The 17,519-nt window shown below is 38.1% G+C and overlaps 1 protein-coding gene across 1 annotated transcript in view; it reads right to left on the bottom strand.

Moving 5' to 3' along the window:
• The window catches only part of KLHL20 (kelch like family member 20), an 82,199-nt gene that overhangs the window by 20,843 nt on the left and 43,837 nt on the right, over positions 1–17,519 (bottom strand). The window contains exons 6-8 of the mRNA XM_007471601.1: positions 16,624–16,739; positions 9,181–9,364; positions 428–571 (exon numbers count right to left, since the gene is read on the bottom strand). Of these exons, the coding sequence (XP_007471663.1) occupies positions 428–571; positions 9,181–9,364; positions 16,624–16,739 (444 nt within the window). The remainder of the gene's footprint in view (positions 1–427; positions 572–9,180; positions 9,365–16,623; positions 16,740–17,519) is intronic.

Below are 17,519 nucleotides of genomic sequence, written 5' to 3'. Positions count from 1 at the left end.
AACAAACAAACAAACAAATAAATAAAAGCTTAAAAAAAGAATTAATGAGAATCCACATACAAAATACCTTGGAGTTTTTATAAGGTATGCTACACAAAGAATTATTGCTTTAATCATTTTTTCTGGAGGAAGTCTGAGCAAAGTCATTCCAATTACTGGGGGAAAAAAATCAGAACAGATTTCAGAAGTGGTATCCTTGATATCATATATAAAATGAAATTTAAAATATGATTCCAACACTTCAATGTTAGGCTCAGTCAGTGTAACACATAATTTTAAAAATTGGGTTATATCTTTCATCTTCCTAGACTTTAAAGTTAACTGAAAACTTTTTCCTTAAAGCCCATGGGAAATCTACTGAATAGTGAATCCCTAGTGTCCTAAATTGTTTCTTTTAAAAAACTGAAAATGACTTTAAAAAAATCACCTCTCAACGATGTTGAGGCAAGACACTCCATCCTGGCCACCCACAGCATAGAGAAAGCCTCCAAGCACAGCCACACCAACACTTGTCCTGCAGGTGCTTGTAGGAGCAACATCACTGCTCCATTGGTTTGTTTTGGGGTCATACCTGCAGAGAACACGTCAAGAACACAGTTCGTATTACACAGAGAGGGCTATGTTTATATATGCAATGATATATAATATGATATATATATATATATGATATGATATATATATGATATATATATTCTTTCCCCAAATATGGGCTGATAAATAACTAAATATGTGACAGTCTAATTTATAGTTTTTGAAATTCAGTTTTACTTAAAAAGTTACATATATTTCCTTTAAAAATTTTTTTCAGAATGTTATAAATAAAGCTAAAGTTCTCTTTGATTTCCCCCCAACTTCTGTTCTTTTCCCATTTTGATTTGGTGTACATCCTTGAATATTTTTCAGTAAAATTCTTTTAAATAGGTATATATCTACCCACATATACATATTTCTTTATATGCAAGCATGTTTTCTGTACATAAGTAATGCCACATATTACGCATTGCTTTTTCACTCAGTATATTTCTGATATCTATTCATAATAGATATAGCTCTAGATTTCTCTTTTGGACTATTTAATTATATTGTGTGTGCCACATATTATTTAAATCATATTTCTATTGATGTATCCTTACATTGTCTGTGACATTTTGTTATTAAAAACAGTGATCACCCTTGTATATTTCTCCTTGTGCAATGGATGATGAAAACCAGAATCATGGAGCGTAGACTATATTCTTTTTTTTTTTTAACATCTTTATTGGAGTATAGTTGCTTTACAATGTTGGGTTAGTTTCTGCTGTATAACAAAGTGAATCAGCTATACGTACACATATATCCCATATCCCCTCCCACTTGCATCTCCCTTCCACGCTCCCTATCTAACCCCTCTAAGGTGGTCACAAAGCACCGAGCTGATCTCCCTGTGCTATGCAGCTGCTTCCCACTAGCTATCTATTTTACATTGGGTAATGTATATATGTCCATGCCACTCTCTCACTTCGTCCCAGCTTACCCTTCCCCCTCCCCGTGTCCTCAAGTGCATTCTCTATGTCTGTCTTTATTCCTGTCCCACCCCTAGGTTCATCAAAACCATTTTTTTTTTTTTTAGATTCCATATATACGTGTTAGCATACAGTATTTGTTTTTCTCTTTCTGACTTACTTCACTCTGTATGACAGACTCTAGGTCCATCCACCTCACTACAAATGACTCAATTTTGTTTCTTTTTATGGCTGAGTAATAATCCATTGTATATATGTGCCACATCTCCTTTATTCAATCATCTGTCAACGGACACTTAGGTTGGTTCCGTGTCCTGGTTATTGTAAATAGAGCTGCAACGAACATTGTGGTACATGACTCATTTTGAATTATGGTTTTCTCAGGGTATATGCCTAGTAGTGGGATTGCTAGGTCATATGGTAGTTCTACTTTTAGTTTTTTAAGGAACCTCCATACTGTTCTCCATAGTGACTGTATCAATTTACATTCCCACCAACAGTGCAAAGAAGGTTCCTGTTTCTCTACACCCTCTCTAGCATTTATTACTTGTGGATTTTTTGATGATGGCCATTCTGACCAGTGTGAGGTGATACCTCATTGTAGTTTTTTTTTTTTTTTGCGGTACGCAGGCCTCTCACTATTGTGGCCTCTCTCGTTGCGGAGCACAGGCTCCAGACATGCAGGCTCAGCAGCCATTGCTCACAGGCCTAGCCACTCGGTGGCATGTGGGATCTTCCCGAACTGGAGCACAAACCTGTGTCCCCTGCATTGGCAGGTGGGCTCTCAACCACTGCGCCACCAGGGAAGTCCCCTCATTGTAGTTTTGACTTGTATTTTTCTAATGATTAGCGATGTTGAGCATCCTTTCATGTGTTTGTTGGCAATCTGTGTATCTTCTTTGGGGAAACGTCTGTTTAGGTCTTCTGCCCATTTTGGGGTTGGGTTGTTTTTTTGATATTGAGCTGCATGAGCTGCTTGTATATTTTGGAGACTAATCCTTTGTCAGTTGTTTCGTTTGCAAATATTTTCTCCCATTGTGAGGGTTGTCTTTTCATCTTGCTTATGATTTCCTTTGTTGTGCAAAAGGTTTTAGGTTTCCTTAGGTCCCATTTGTTTATTTTTGTTTTTATTTCCATTTCTCTAGGAGGTGGGTCAAAAAGGATCTTGCTGTGATTATAGAGATCATAGAGTGTTCTGCTTATGTTTTCCTCTAAGAGTTTTATAGTGTCTGGCCTTACATTTAGGTCTTTAATCCATTTTGAGTTTCCTTTTGTGTATGGTGTAAGGGAGGGGTCTAATTTCATTCTTTTACATGTAGCTGTCCAGTTTTCCCAGCACCACTTATTGAAGAGGTGTCTTTTCTCCATTGTGTATTCCTGCCTCCTTTATCAAAGATAAAGTGACCATATGTGTGTGGATTTATCTCTGGGCTTTCTATCCAGTTCCATGGATAAATATTTCTATTTTTGTGCCAGTACCATACTGTCTTGATTACTGTAGGTTTGTGGTATAGTCTGAAGTCAGGGAGTCTGATTCTTCCAGCTCCATTTTTCTTTCTCAAGATTGCTTTGGCTATTCAGGTCTTTTGTGTTTCAGTAGAAATTGTGAAACTTTTAGTTCTAGTTCTGTGAAAATTGCCATTGGTAGTATGAGCGATTGCACTGAATCTGTAGATTGCTTTGGGTAGTAGTCATTTTCACAATGTTGATTCTTCCAATCCAAGAACATGGTACATCTCTCCATCTCTTTGTATCATCTTTCATTTCTTTCATAAGTGTCTTATAATAAGTTTTCTGCATACAGGTCTTTTGTCTCCTTAGATAGGTTTATTCCTAGGTATTTTATTCTTTTTGTTGCAGTGGTAAATGGGAAGTGTTTCTGTAATTTGTCTTTCAGATTCTTCATCATTAGTGTATAGGAATGCAAGAGATTTCTGTGCATTAATTTTGTATCCTGCTACTTTACCAAATTCATTGATTAGCTCTAGTAGTTTTCTGTTAGCACCTTTAGGATTCTCTATGTATAGTATCATGTTATCTGCACACAGTGACAGTTTTATTTCTTCTTTTCTGACTTGGATTCCTTTTATTTCTTTTTCTTCTCTGACTGCTGTGGCTAAAACTTCCAAAACTAAGTTGAATAATAGTGGTGAGAGTGGGCAACCTTGTCTTGTTCCTGATCTTAGAGGAAATGGTTTCAGTTTTTCACCATTGAGAACGATGTTGGCTGTGGGTTTGTCATATATGGCCTTTATTATGTTGAGGTAGGTTCCCTCTATGCCTACTTTCTGGAGAGTTTTTATCATAAATGGGTGTTGAATTTTGTCAAAAGCTTTTTCTGCATCTATTGAGATTATCCCATGTTTTTTATTCTTCAGTTTAATATGGTGTATCACATTGATTGATTTGTGTATACTGAAGAATCCTTGCATCCCTGGGATAAACCCCACTTGATCATGGTGTATGATCCTTTTAAGGTGCTGTTGGATTCTGTTTGCTGGTATTTTGTTGAGGATTTTTGCATCTATGTTCATCAGTGATATTGGTCTGTAGTTTTCTTTTTTTGTGGCATCTTTGTCTGGTTTTGGCCTCAGGATGATGGTGGCCTTGTAGAATGAGTTTGGGAGTGTTCCTCCCTCTGCTATATTTTGGAAGAGTTTGAGAAGGATAGGTGTTAGCTCTTCTCTAAATGCTTGATACAATTCGCCTCTGAAGCCATCTGGTCCTGGGCTTTTGTTTGTTGGAAGATTTTTAATCACAGTTTCAATTTCAGTGCTTGTGATTGTTCTGTTTATATTTTCTATTTCTTCCTGTTTCAGTCTCAGAGGTTGTGCTTTTCTAAGAATTTGTCTATTTCTTTCACATTGTCCAATTTATTGGCATATAGTTGCTTGTAGTAATGTCTCATGATCCTTTGTATTTCTGCAGTGTCAGGTGTTACTTCTCCTTTATCAGTTCTAATTCTGTTGATTTGAGTCTTCTCCCTTCTTTTCTTGATGAGTTTGGCTAATGGTTTATCAATTTTGTTTTATTTCTGATCTGATCTTTATGATTTCTTTCCTTCTGCTAACTTTGGGGTTTTTTTTTTTGTTCTTCTTTCTCTGGTTGCTTTAGGTGTAAGGTTAGGTTGTTTATTTGAGATTTTTCTTGTTCCTTGAGGTGGGATTGTATTGCTATAGACTTCCTTCTTAGAACTGCTTTTACTGCATCCTATAGGTTTTGGGTTGTCATGTTTTCATTGTCATTTGTTTCTAGGTATTTTTTGATTTCCTCTCTGATTTCTTCAGTGATCTCTTGGTTATTTAGTAGCCTACTGTTTAGCCTCCATGTGTTTGGATTTTTTAGTTTTTTCCCTGTAATTTATATCTAGTCTCATAGCATTGTGGTCAGAAAAGACAGTTGATATGATTTCAATTTTCTTAAATTTACCAAGGTTGATTTGTGCCCCAAGATATGATCTATCCTAGAGAATGTTCCATGAGCACATAAGTGTATTCTGTTGTTTTTGGATGGAATGTCCTATACATAAAAATTATGTCCATCTTGTCTAGTGTTTCATTTAAAGCTTGTGTTTCATTATTTTCATTTTGGATGATGTCTGTCCATTGGTTAAAGTGGGATGTTAAAGTCCCCTACTATTATCATGTTGCTGTTGATTTCCCCTTTTATTGCTGTTAGCATTTGCCTTATGTATTGAGATGCTCCTATTTTGGGTGCATAAATATTTACAATTGTCATATCTTCTTCTTGGATCCCTTGATCATTATGGTAGTGTCCTTCTTTGTCTCTTGTAATACTCTTTATTTTAAAGTCTATTTTTTCTGATATGTGAATTGCTACTCCAGCTTTCTTTCGATTTCCATTTGCATGGAATATCTTTTTCCATCCCCTCACTTTGTCTGTATATGTCCCTAGGTCTGAATTGGGTCTCTTGTAGACAGCGTATATACGGGTCTTGTTTTTGTATCCATTCAGCCAGTCTGTGTCTTTTGGTTGGAGCATTTAATCAATTTACATTTAAGGTAATTATCGATATGTATGTTCCTACTACCATTTTCTTAATTTTGAGGGGTTTGTTTTTGTAGGTCTATTCCTTCTCTTGTGTTTCCTGCCTAGAGAAGTTCCTTTAGCATTTGTTGTAAAGCTGGTTTGGTGGTGATGAATTCTCAGTTTTTGCTTGTTTGTAAAGGTTTTAATTTCTCTCTTGAATCTGAAAGAGATCCTTGCTGGGTATCTTGGTTGTAGGATTTTCCCTTTCATCACTTTAAATATGTCCTGCCAGTCCCTTCTGGTTTGTAGAATTTCTGCTGAAAGATCAGTTGTTAACCTTATGGGGGATTTCCTTGAATGTTATTTGTTGCTTTTCCCTTGCTGCTTTTAATATTTTTTCTTTGAATTTAATTTTTGATAGTTTGATTAATATGTGTCTTGGTGTGTTTCTCCTTGAATTTATCCTGTATGGGACTTGCGGTGCTTCCTGGACTTGATTGACTTTCCTTTCCCATGTTAGGACTAAGTTTTCAACTGTAATCTTTCAAATATTTTCTCAGACCCTTTCTTTTTCTCTCCTTCTTCTGGGACCCCTAGAATTCGAATGTTGGTGTGTTTATTGTTGTCCCAGAGGTCTCTGAGACTGTCCTCAATTCTTTTCATTCTTTTTTCTTTATTCTGCTCTGCAGTAGTTATTTCCACTATTTTCTCTTCCAAGTCAGTTATCTGTTCTTCTGCCTCAGTTATTCTATTGATTCCTTCCAGAGAATTTTTAATTTCATTTATTGTTGTGTTCATCATTGTTTGTTTGCTCCTTAGTTCTTCGAGGTTCTTGTTAAACGTTTCTTGTATTTTCTCCATTCCATTTCCAAGATTTTGGATCATCTTTACTATCATTACTCTGAATTCTTTTTCATGTAGACTTCCTATTTCCTCTTCATTTGTTTGGTCTGGTGGGTTTTTACCTTGCTGCTTCATCAGCTGCATAGTTCTCTGTCTTCTCACTTTGTTTAACTTTAGTGGAGCTAGGTCTTAGCGTTGATTGATATTACGTGGGGCCAGGAGGTCTCTGGTGGTCCAGTGTCTTGAACTTGGCTCTCCCACCTCAGAGGCTCAGGCCTGACACCAGGCCAGAGCACCAACACCCTGTCAGCCACATGGCTCAGAAGAAAAGGGAGGAAAAAGGAAAGAAAAAAATAAAGTAAAATAAAATAAAGTACATTAAAAAAATTAACATAAAAATAATAATAAAAAAAAATGAGAGCAACCAAACCAATAAGCAAATCCACCAATGATACCAAGTGTTAAAAACTAAACTAACATAAACATAAATATGAAAAACAAATCAGCTGCAGACAGCAAACCCTAAGTCTACCTTGCTCCTAAAGTCCGCCACCTCAATTTTCAGACGATTTGTTGTCTATGCAGGTATTCCACAGATGCAGGGTACATCGTTGATTGTCGGGATTTAATCCACTGCTCCTGAGGCTGCATGGAGAAATTTCCCTTTCTCTTCTTTGCACAGCTCCTGGGGTTCAGCTTTGGTTTTGGTCCCACCTGTGTGTAGGTCACCCTTAGGCATGTTCCCCACCAAGACCTGAGGCACCTTTTCTCCATCCAGACAGGAGGGGGTTAAAGCAGCACCTAATTAGGGGGCTCTGGTTCACTCAGGCTGGGTGGAGGGAGGGGTACGGTAGTCATAATGGGAATGTGGGGCGAGCCTGTGGCAGCCAAGGCCAGTGTGACATTGCAACAGCCTGAGGCATGCCGTGTGTTCTCCTGGGGAAGTTGTCCCTGGATCACGGGACCCTGGCAGTGGCAGGCTGCACAGGCTCCCACGGGGGGTGGTGGATAGTGTCCTGTGCTTGCACACAGGATTCTTAGTGGACGGCGGCGGCAACCTTAGCATTTCATGCCCATCTCTGGGGTCCAAGGTGATAGCCGCAGCTTGCGTCCATCTCTGGAGCTTGCTTAGGCAGCGCTCTGCCTTCTGTGGGCAGAGGGAAGGAATTGCCTCTCTTTGTACACCCACAACAATGGTCTCTTGCCTCTTTGGCAGGTCCAGACTTTTCCTGGACTCCCTCCTGGCTAGCTGTGGCGCACTAGCCCCCTTCAGCCTGTGTTCATGCAGCCAACCCCAGTCCTCTCCCTGGGATCTGACCTCCAAAGCCTGAGCCTCAGCTCCCAGCCCCCACCCTCCCCAGTGGGTGAGCAGACAAGCCTCTCAGGCTGGTGAGTGCTGGTCGGCAGTGATCCTCTGTGCAGGAATCTCTCCGCTTTGACCTCTGCACCCCTGTAGCTGTGCTGTCCTCCGTGGCTCTGAAGCTTCCCCCACCACCCCCCGCCGTCTCCGCCAGTGAAGGGGCTTCCTAGTGTATGGAAATTTTCCTCCTTCACAGCTCCCTCCCAGAGGTGCAGGTCCCATCCCTATTCTTTTGTCTGTGTTTTTCCTCTTTTCTTTTGCCCTACCCAGGTGCGTGGGGATTTTCTTCCCTTTTGGGAAGTCTGAGGTCTTCTGCCAGCGTTCAGTAGGTGTTCTGTAGGAGTTGTTCCACTTGTAGATATATCTTTGATGTATTTGTGGGGAGCGAGGTGATTTCCATGTCTTACTCCTCCACTCTCTTGAAGGTCCCCCTCTTCATTTTTAATTTAAAAAAATACTATCAAATTGCTCTTTTTGTAGCTATATATTTGTTTTTAATTTCATTAATTTTTCTTTCCAGTTAACTTCTTCTTTCTATTTTCTTGGGTTTTGTTGCTCTTTTTATAACTTTTTTATGTAAAAGCATGATTTATTTTCCTGTCTTTCTTATTTTCAAATGAATTCACATAAGTTATAATGTATATAAATCTGCCTCTGAATATTACTTTAGTTGCAGACCACACATTTTATATTCATGGGCTTCACTGTTATTAAGTTGTAAATATGTGATCATTTCCACCCTTATTTAGTTAACTCAATTTGTTTTTAAGTGTGTTTTTTTTTAAAAAAACTTCTGTGGAGCTGATCCCTCTGTTGTTGTTGTTGTTTTTTCTTTCCAGCTATACAATCTGTGTCTCTAGATCTTGATATGCCGCAGGATTTCATAGATATGTTTGGTAAGTATCAAGAACACAGCTGAATGAAAAAGGGTTGGATGAGAACAAGAAGCTAGAAGTTATTAAAAAATAAATTATTGTAGGTTTCCAATGTGCCAGGCATTGTCACAGATGTGGGAAAAGACATTTCAATAAACAATTACAGCCAATGTGATATGTACAGGTATGTTCAAAATACTTGTGAAAGATCAGAGGACTGAGTATCTAACCTGTCTGTATGGTGCCAGAGAAGGCTTTACATAAGAAGTAACATTTGAATCTTGAAAAGATATTCCAGGGAAGAACGAACAGCATGCATATATGTAGGCAAAGAGGCACGAAAGAGGACAGCATGTCTAAGGAACTGCAAACAATTTGGTGGGTCTGCACTAGCGTGTTTAAGGAATAGTGGTGTGCTAGGGGAGACAGACTGGAAAAACAGGTGGAGGTCAGATCATAAAGGACTTGTATGTCCCAGTAAGTGGTCTAGGCCGCCAGCTAGTGCCACAGACACAAAACTAAAGCAACACGTTACATCTGTTTCTAATTAACATCTCAAACATAACAATATGAATAGGAGAGAAAAAAATTTCAAATTGACCCTACTTACCTTTCAACACTATTGAGATAAGAGGACCCATCATGGCCTCCTACTGCATATAACAGGTCATCAAGAACACTGACCCCAACTCCACATCGCCTTTTGCTCATTGAAGCTACCATTCGCCATTCATTTGTCTGTGGATCATATCGTTCAACACTGGAAATGGCATCTCCACTGCACCAACCACCAACTGGGAAAGTAACAGAAATGGTTACTAAAGCATAGAATGTTATCACTAACATCCTAAAGCACAGAATGTCCTAAAGCATAGAATGTTATCATTCTAAAGCATAGAATGTCCTAAAGCATAGAATGTTATCACTCACTGCTAAGTTTTATTTGGTTAAGTCCTAATGCTTAGACTTACCAAACACCTCTAGAAGCAGGTTAAAACATAAGTTATGATTTTTACTTATTCCACTGGGATTGCTATAATCTTTAGAATTTTCTAAATAAGTTAGTATTAGGTCCATTTTACAGAGGAGGGCAAGGACACCAATTCAAATTATATTGGTAAGTAATGTGGCATTTAATGGCTAGAACACTGAATTTAGTTAGAAAACTAGGGCTTGACTGTTGCCTCTACATAAATGTAATGTATTAGCAAAAACCAAAAGAAGAACCATACCTCAGAAGCCTGCTTAAAAAAAAATTCTTTTATTCTATTAGGGGAGAGGGATTTCAGCTCATCTGCTCATGACCTCATCTTGTGACTAAAAATAATACAAAAATTCTTATGACTTATAAAATGTTTTGCCTTCTGTTTAATCTGCAGTCTGTTCTGAATTCTACAATATCCAACATGACATTCAGGATCAGAAAACATTTTGAAGAAATTACATTTTTCATAAGTAAGTAATACTCAGAATAACAGGCTCAAACTGAGTTCGATAAAGCTTCTCTGAGTGTTCCCTGAAAAAAAGTGTAATTATAGCAGATAAATTTAATTTGTTATTCTTTAAAATCATCTCTATTTCAATCTAAAATAAAAGCTAGATTCTGGAGCTTAAAAAGTGAAGTCTAAGGATAACTTAACCTCAAAACATTTGAAAACTAATGGTTTCTTGGAGGTCTCAGTAACTTCCTGAGCTAGAATAAAATGGGAATGTTTCTAACCTTCTGGTGGATTTGAAAACTCACTCCTTATTTCAAATCTCAATATGCTGTACACATTTTATTTTATTATGATTTCATTTAAATTATGATATTCAACTAATACTAAATCACAGTAAGTTTTGTCTATATTAATTTGCTTAAATTTGAATTCTGTTCTGGGATATATACCTGGAGTTTCAATATCAGAGAAAACATCTTAACTTCCAACATAAAATTTGGCTGCAAATGTGAGGGTTATAAGCACTCGAGACAAATCAAACAGCCTAATTATTAAACCTCAGGCACAAGTTATAATGAAAGCTATTAAAACCAGCTTTTTATTGGATTACATGGCTCCAAATCAAGTTAATATCACTTCATAATCTGTGTTCTTTGATACTAAAGAAAAAAAAACAGGCCGTTAGGAAATCAAATTTAAACCTTTCCTGTGACCTGGGGAAACAAGCAAAGGAAAAAGTTGTTCAATTCCACTGCCTCATGGCAATTTTATGTGCATTACGATTTCCAAGGCAGCAGGTGATGGCATAACGGGGACAGAGCTAGCTAAGTTATTATTACAAGCCAATACACTGTACTTAGCAAGATAAAGTGTATGCATAGTTTCTGCTGTGAGAACTCTCAATTTGTGTTAAGTGATGCACTTAAGACAAAATATTGCTGAAAAGGTGACATATAGTTTTATATGCATGAGATGTTGACTGTGAAAAGAATTACTTCACAGACAGATTTGATCAAAAAGTGTTACCTTAAAGTAGGCAACTTTCACAAAATGTCTGGAATAAGGATCAGTGAACTGAATACTAAAAAAATCCCCAACAAAACACAAGCACAGAATTGAGAAGCATCAAGAAACCTAATGGAAAACAAGAGGACAAGCCAGAAGACATCAGTAGGAGTAAAATGCTGAGTAATAAAACTACTGAGATTATAGATTTGATCTTAGGCTTCCAGGATGAAGAAATGAAGACTCAATTTTCCAAAGTTAAGTGAGAACTGGTAATTTGGCATTCCAAAGATTATGAAAAAATTGCAATAAAAACCAAAGCAAATTAAGGATTAAGTTTTAAGTAGAGACTTAAAGTAGAGGTGGGTCAAGATCTAAAATAATGTCAGTGGAACAGTATCACTCAAGAGTAGAGGTCAGATCTGGATAGCATAAAAAGACTGAGAAAGCAGGGAAAACCAATACAGTTGTAAGAAAAAGACCTAATGGTTTTTCTCTACAAATGAAAATGGAAACTTTAATAGTGTAAAAGAGGTGACAGATGATTTAACTTTTCTTCTTTATGTTTTTCTGTATTAACAAATATTTCTATATTTCATGTGTATTCACTTCTATAATCAGAAAAACTTTTAAAAAGTGTTATTTACAAATAGGTTATTGTGGGACTTCCCTGGTGGTCCAGTGGTAAAGAATCCACCTTCCAGTGCAGGGGACACGGGTTCAATCCCTGGTCAGGGAACTAAGATCCCACATGCTGCGGGGCAACTAAGCCTGCACCACAATTACTGAGCCCGTGTGCCTCAACCAGAGAGCCCGTGTGCTGCAAACTACAGAGCCCATATGCTCTAGAGCCTGTGCACCACAACTACAAAGCCCAGGTGCTCTGGAGCCCACGCCACAACTAGAGAGAAGGCTGTGCACTACAACAAAGAGCCTGTGCTGGGGCTTCCCTGGTGGCACAGTGGTTGAGAGTCCGCCTGCTGATGCAGGGGACACGGGTTCGTGCTCCAGTCCGGGAAGATCCCACATGCCGCGGAGTGGCTAGGCCCGTGAGCCATGGCCGCTGAGCCTGCGCATCCAGAGCCTGTGCTCCGCAACAGGAGAGGCCACAACAGTGAGAGGCCTGCGTACCGCAAAAAAAAAAAAAAGAGCCCGTGCTGCAATGAAAGATCCCACATACCGCAACGAAGATCCTGCATGCCGCAACTAAGACCCGACGCAGCCAAAAGTAATAAATAAATTAAATATTAAAAAAAATAAGAATAGGTTGTCTTTCATGTACAAAGTGACATTAGCAATCCATTATTGTTTTCCAATTTTCCTTTTCCATTAATCATGATGGGTCGATGCTAATTTCTCACTAGTGTTCCTCAGGATCAACAGCATGAATTAATCTTTATTGATGCCTGCTCTGACAAGATTGCTATACAATCTGGAAACTACAAAAATAAATCAGAAATTGTCCTTGCTCTGAAGTAGTTAAAAATATAGTAGAGGAATCAGATACCCAATCAGCAATATGAAATTATGAGATTACTAAAAGAGTTTGAGCTCATGGGGCTTTCCTGGTGGTGCAGTGGTTGAGAGTCCGCCTGCCGATGCAGGGGACACGGGTTTGTGCCCCGGTCCAGGAAGATCCCACGTGCCGCGGAGCGGCTGGGCCCATGAGCCATGGCCGCTGAGCCTGCGCGTCCGGAGCCTGTGCTCCTCAACGGGAGAGGCCACAACAGTGAGAGGCCCGTGTACCGCAAAAAAAAAAGTTTGAGATCATGAAATTGATCCATTTTAACTGGCTTCTAAAGAAGGCAAAGTGTGATTTCATTAATACCATGATTTAATCAACAGAGGCAAATGAGATTTTAGTGAAGATGGTTACACATTGAAAACATGGCACCTGACAATTTATAATCATGTTATATTGGAAGAATATGCTGGGAACCAGCAGGATAAAGATGGCAGCTGTTGAGTAATTCAAGTCAAGTTTAAATTTCTATTTAATGGAGCTACATTATTGTCTCTCAGCATCCCCAAAGGTGTACCTTGTCTAGTTCCACTGGATTGGTAACCCCCACTGAATCCATAAAGAACCCTGGACCTGAAATGTATTGTACTTTCCATAAACCTATTTGGCTTAGTTTCTAGCTTTTGATCATAGGAAGGTTCTCTTCTGTTCCATTTTCTCCTGAGTTCCCATTATCCTCCCCTCTTCCTTAATCTAGTTCTTAATTCACTGCCAGAATGTTCTGAGGCTGATGAAACAGTAGTATACTGTCATCCCTTCTCCAGGTACCATCAGGAGAGGCCACAACAGTGAGAGGCCTGCGTACCGCAAAAAAAAAAAAAAGAGCCCGTGCTGCAATGAAAGATCCCACATACCGCAACGAAGATCCTGCATGCCGCAACTAAGACCCGACGCAGCCAAAAGTAATAAATAAATTAAATATTAAAAAAAATAAGAATAGGTTGTCTTTCATGTACAAAGTGACATTAGCAATCCATTATTGTTTTCCAATTTTCCTTTTCCATTAATCATGATGGGTCGATGCTAATTTCTCACTAGTGTTCCTCAGGATCAACAGCATGAATTAATCTTTATTGATGCCTGCTCTGACAAGATTGCTATACAATCTGGAAACTACAAAAATAAATCAGAAATTGTCCTTGCTCTGAAGTAGTTAAAAATATAGTAGAGGAATCAGATACCCAATCAGCAATATGAAATTATGAGATTACTAAAAGAGTTTGAGATCATGGGGCTTTCCTGGTGGTGCAGTGGTTGAGAGTCCGCCTGCCGATGCAGGGGACACGGGTTTGTGCCCCGGTCCAGGAAGATCCCACGTGCCGCGGAGCGGCTGGGCCCATGAGCCATGGCCGCTGAGCCTGCGCGTCCGGAGCCTGTGCTCCTCAACGGGAGAGGCCACAACAGTGAGAGGCCCGTGTACCGCAAAAAAAAAAGTTTGAGATCATGAAATTGATCCATTTTAACTGGCTTCTAAAGAAGGCAAAGTGTGATTTCATTAATACCATGATTTAATCAACAGAGGCAAATGAGATTTTAGTGAAGATGGTTACACATTGAAAACATGGCACCTGACAATTTATAATCATGTTATATTGGAAGAATATGCTGGGAACCAGCAGGATAAAGATGGCAGCTGTTGAGTAATTCAAGTCAAGTTTAAATTTCTATTTAATGGAGCTACATTATTGTCTCTCAGCATCCCCAAAGGTGTACCTTGTCTAGTTCCACTGGATTGGTAACCCCCACTGAATCCATAAAGAACCCTGGACCTGAAATGTATTGTACTTTCCATAAACCTATTTGGCTTAGTTTCTAGCTTTTGATCATAGGAAGGTTCTCTTCTGTTCCATTTTCTCCTGAGTTCCCATTATCCTCCCCTCTTCCTTAATCTAGTTCTTAATTCACTGCCAGAATGTTCTGAGGCTGATGAAACAGTAGTATACTGTCATCCCTTCTCCAGGTACCATAACAGCCAAATAAAATAGTTAATAGATCTTGATAACAATGGATCTACCTCCACAAAGATGACCCTACTAGTACTAGAATTCCTGAAACCAACATGACATCATGAAAATAAACCTTAGGTACCAAATAATTAGATCTTGCATCCTTCTAATTAAAAAAAAAAAAATAGATAACTGACTTCCATAATTGGGGAAACAGAAACTCTGATGTAATTTATAGCATTCTTGTAGGTATAGGGAGCTGGCACATAAACTACTTTTATAAATAAAAGACCTTTAACAATATAATTTATCTAGTTTAAGCAACAAAGCTAAACAAATGTTATAAAGACCTCCCTGGGAACTTAACCAGATCTGGCAATGAATTTATTCACCGATTTATGGCAACTATAGATGGTATGTGGGAGTGAGGAGGCAGATGTACATAGGTGTGAGCATGCAAGCAAGTAAACCCACATGAGTATGTGAATATGTACCTGTGCATGCATATATAGGAATGAAAGTCATAGGAATAAAAAAGAATGATAATAGAAATAAATCTATTAATAACAATAAACAAGAGACACAGGATACTGGGAGTATGGGAGAATTCAGTACATGATGAATTAATAATCAAGTTTGAAATCTAAAACAGGAATGAAGGAATCTTTCAAAAGAGAAGGAAAAAGTCTGATGAGGATTAGACAGAAAAAGAAAATGTGGCATCAATTTTCTTCTTGAAGAAATGCTACAGTCCTCTATGTGAAGAAATTTAGATGAAAAAATTTAAAAAGGAGATCTCAAACATAAATTATCAAATTTTTCTTCTAAAAATATAAGGGAAAATACATTCCCACATGCCAAGAGAAAATAAAATTGAAGGGAAAAAGATAGGCAAGTGGTTAGGCTGAAGGGAAAGGATACTATGCCCCAGTGATTACACAGAATTCCCTGATGAAAAGGAATATAACACTTAACATATCAAACAGAATCCGAGGAAGCCTACATTTAATAGCCATGGAATTACTGAAATGTGGGAGCATAAATACAAAGAATACAATAGGTTCCAGCTAGTTCCATGAATCAGGATTTAAAAAGAAATTTGAAGAGAAAGAACTTGCTACAGACTGAATGTGTCCCTCTGAAATTTATATATTGCAATCTATTCCTCAGTGTGATGGTATCAGGAGGTGAGGCCTTAGGGAGGTGCTCTGCCCTCCTGAATGGAATTAGTAGTCTTGTGAAAGAGACTTCAGAGAGATCCCATGCCCCTTCATGAGGACATAGCAAAAGATGAAAAGACGGAGTCTATGTGGGCCCTCACCAGACCAGACACCAAAATCTGCCGGCACCTTGATCTTGTACTTGCCAGCCACCAGAACTATAAGAAATAAATTTCTGTTGTTTATAAGCCACCCAGTATATGGTTTTCTGTTATAGCAGTCTGAACGGACTAAGACAGAACTAGTGAGAAGTTTTACCAAACAGTGAGAAAGTTGTTATTCAAGTGACTAAGAGAGCTGAATTTATGTGCACAGAAGTGAAATATCTAAGATTGAAAGTTCTCAGATATTTAGGGGCAGACAGTGGGAGCAGAATGATACAGCAGGATGTCTTGGGCTCAATCTAGCTCAGGAGAGCTAGGAAAGAGGGTAACTGTTTAATGTAAGATGTTTCTTGACAGTTCCATGTAATTATGAGGTGACTGGCACACTGGAATATAAAATTCATGCATATGATTTATTATAACAAAACATCCACTGCATGACATTTTTAGATTTATATAAAAATGCAGCACTCTTTTGGAGAGCACCAGTGTTGAATCATGAATTAAGAGTCAAGATACATCATAAATTATTTTTTGTTTGTTTTTAAAAGGTGTGAACATTTTTTTTTTTACAATTAAAAAAATATTTTATTTTTTTGGCTATGTGCTGCACAGCATGCTGGTTCTTAATTCCCCAACGAGCAACTGAACCTGTGCCCCAGGCAGTGGAAGCGCGGAGTCTTGACCACTGGACCGCCAGGGAAGTCCACATCATAAATTATTATGCATTTCTTACAGATATCACAACCAACCACAGGACTACTCAAATGACAGTCTCTCAAGTGGGAAAATATTCGGTTTAGTCACAGATCCAAACCTGCAAAGAGTACTTCTCCACATCGAATAGGTTTCCGTGGTCTTGTCCTTGGTCCTTGCATTAGTGGTCGTTCTTGAGGCAACAGAAGATAGTTTTTAGCCTCATCTACCAAGTCTCTGTGGAAAAATTCTGCTGTTATTCCAAATGTCTAAATAATATTGTTAGTCAAATCCCAATATGGTTAAGGAATATGTAAGATGGCAAAGGGGAGCAAGCATAAATCAAACCAAATCATGAATGCCAGCCAACATTAAAAAGGGAACAAACATGAGAGCAATGATGCCAGTCACACTGTGAGCTGTAAACTGATTGGTATTTCCATCATGACTTCATATCTTACCGCAAATTTAGCCTAAAACTCAACATGCTTGATGCTAACAATAACTTATGGGAAACTAAAAATTACAAGTTAATTATCAGCCTGCATAGTTACTGCTTTCTAATGAATTTCTAATGAATTTTACTAGATTTTGCAGGATACTGGCAAAGTAGCACATCAGCCATGACGCTAGATATTTGCTAGATTAAAGTAATAAAACTAGGTCAAAAATTGGATTGCTAAAAAGAAACACTGTTGTCATTTAATATTAATTTTCTATCTGGTACTGTATGAATAGTTTATTCTCAACAAGTCTACTGAGGATGAACACAGTTTTTTTTTTTTTCTATTAAGGTACTTTATGAGAAGAACCTAGTAATTACACTTGTTAAATATAATATCCTAACTCAAACTATTTATGTACTTATCTCACTTGAGTCCTTTGAGTGATTCAATGTGTGACTAGTGCACATTCAATCTGTCACTGTTCTTTCTCAACTCTGAAAGTGTTTCCTAAATTACACTATATTTTCATTTCTCTATTTACTTTATATTACATCGAGTAATTTATTCCTGC

The sequence above is a fragment of the Lipotes vexillifer genome, unplaced genomic scaffold (genome assembly GCF_000442215.2).
Source record: "Lipotes vexillifer unplaced genomic scaffold, Lipotes_vexillifer_v1.1 scaffold821, whole genome shotgun sequence".
In the NCBI taxonomy this organism is placed as follows: Eukaryota; Metazoa; Chordata; class Mammalia; order Artiodactyla; family Lipotidae; genus Lipotes; species Lipotes vexillifer.
This window is presented reverse-complemented; position numbering and strand designations above follow the sequence as displayed.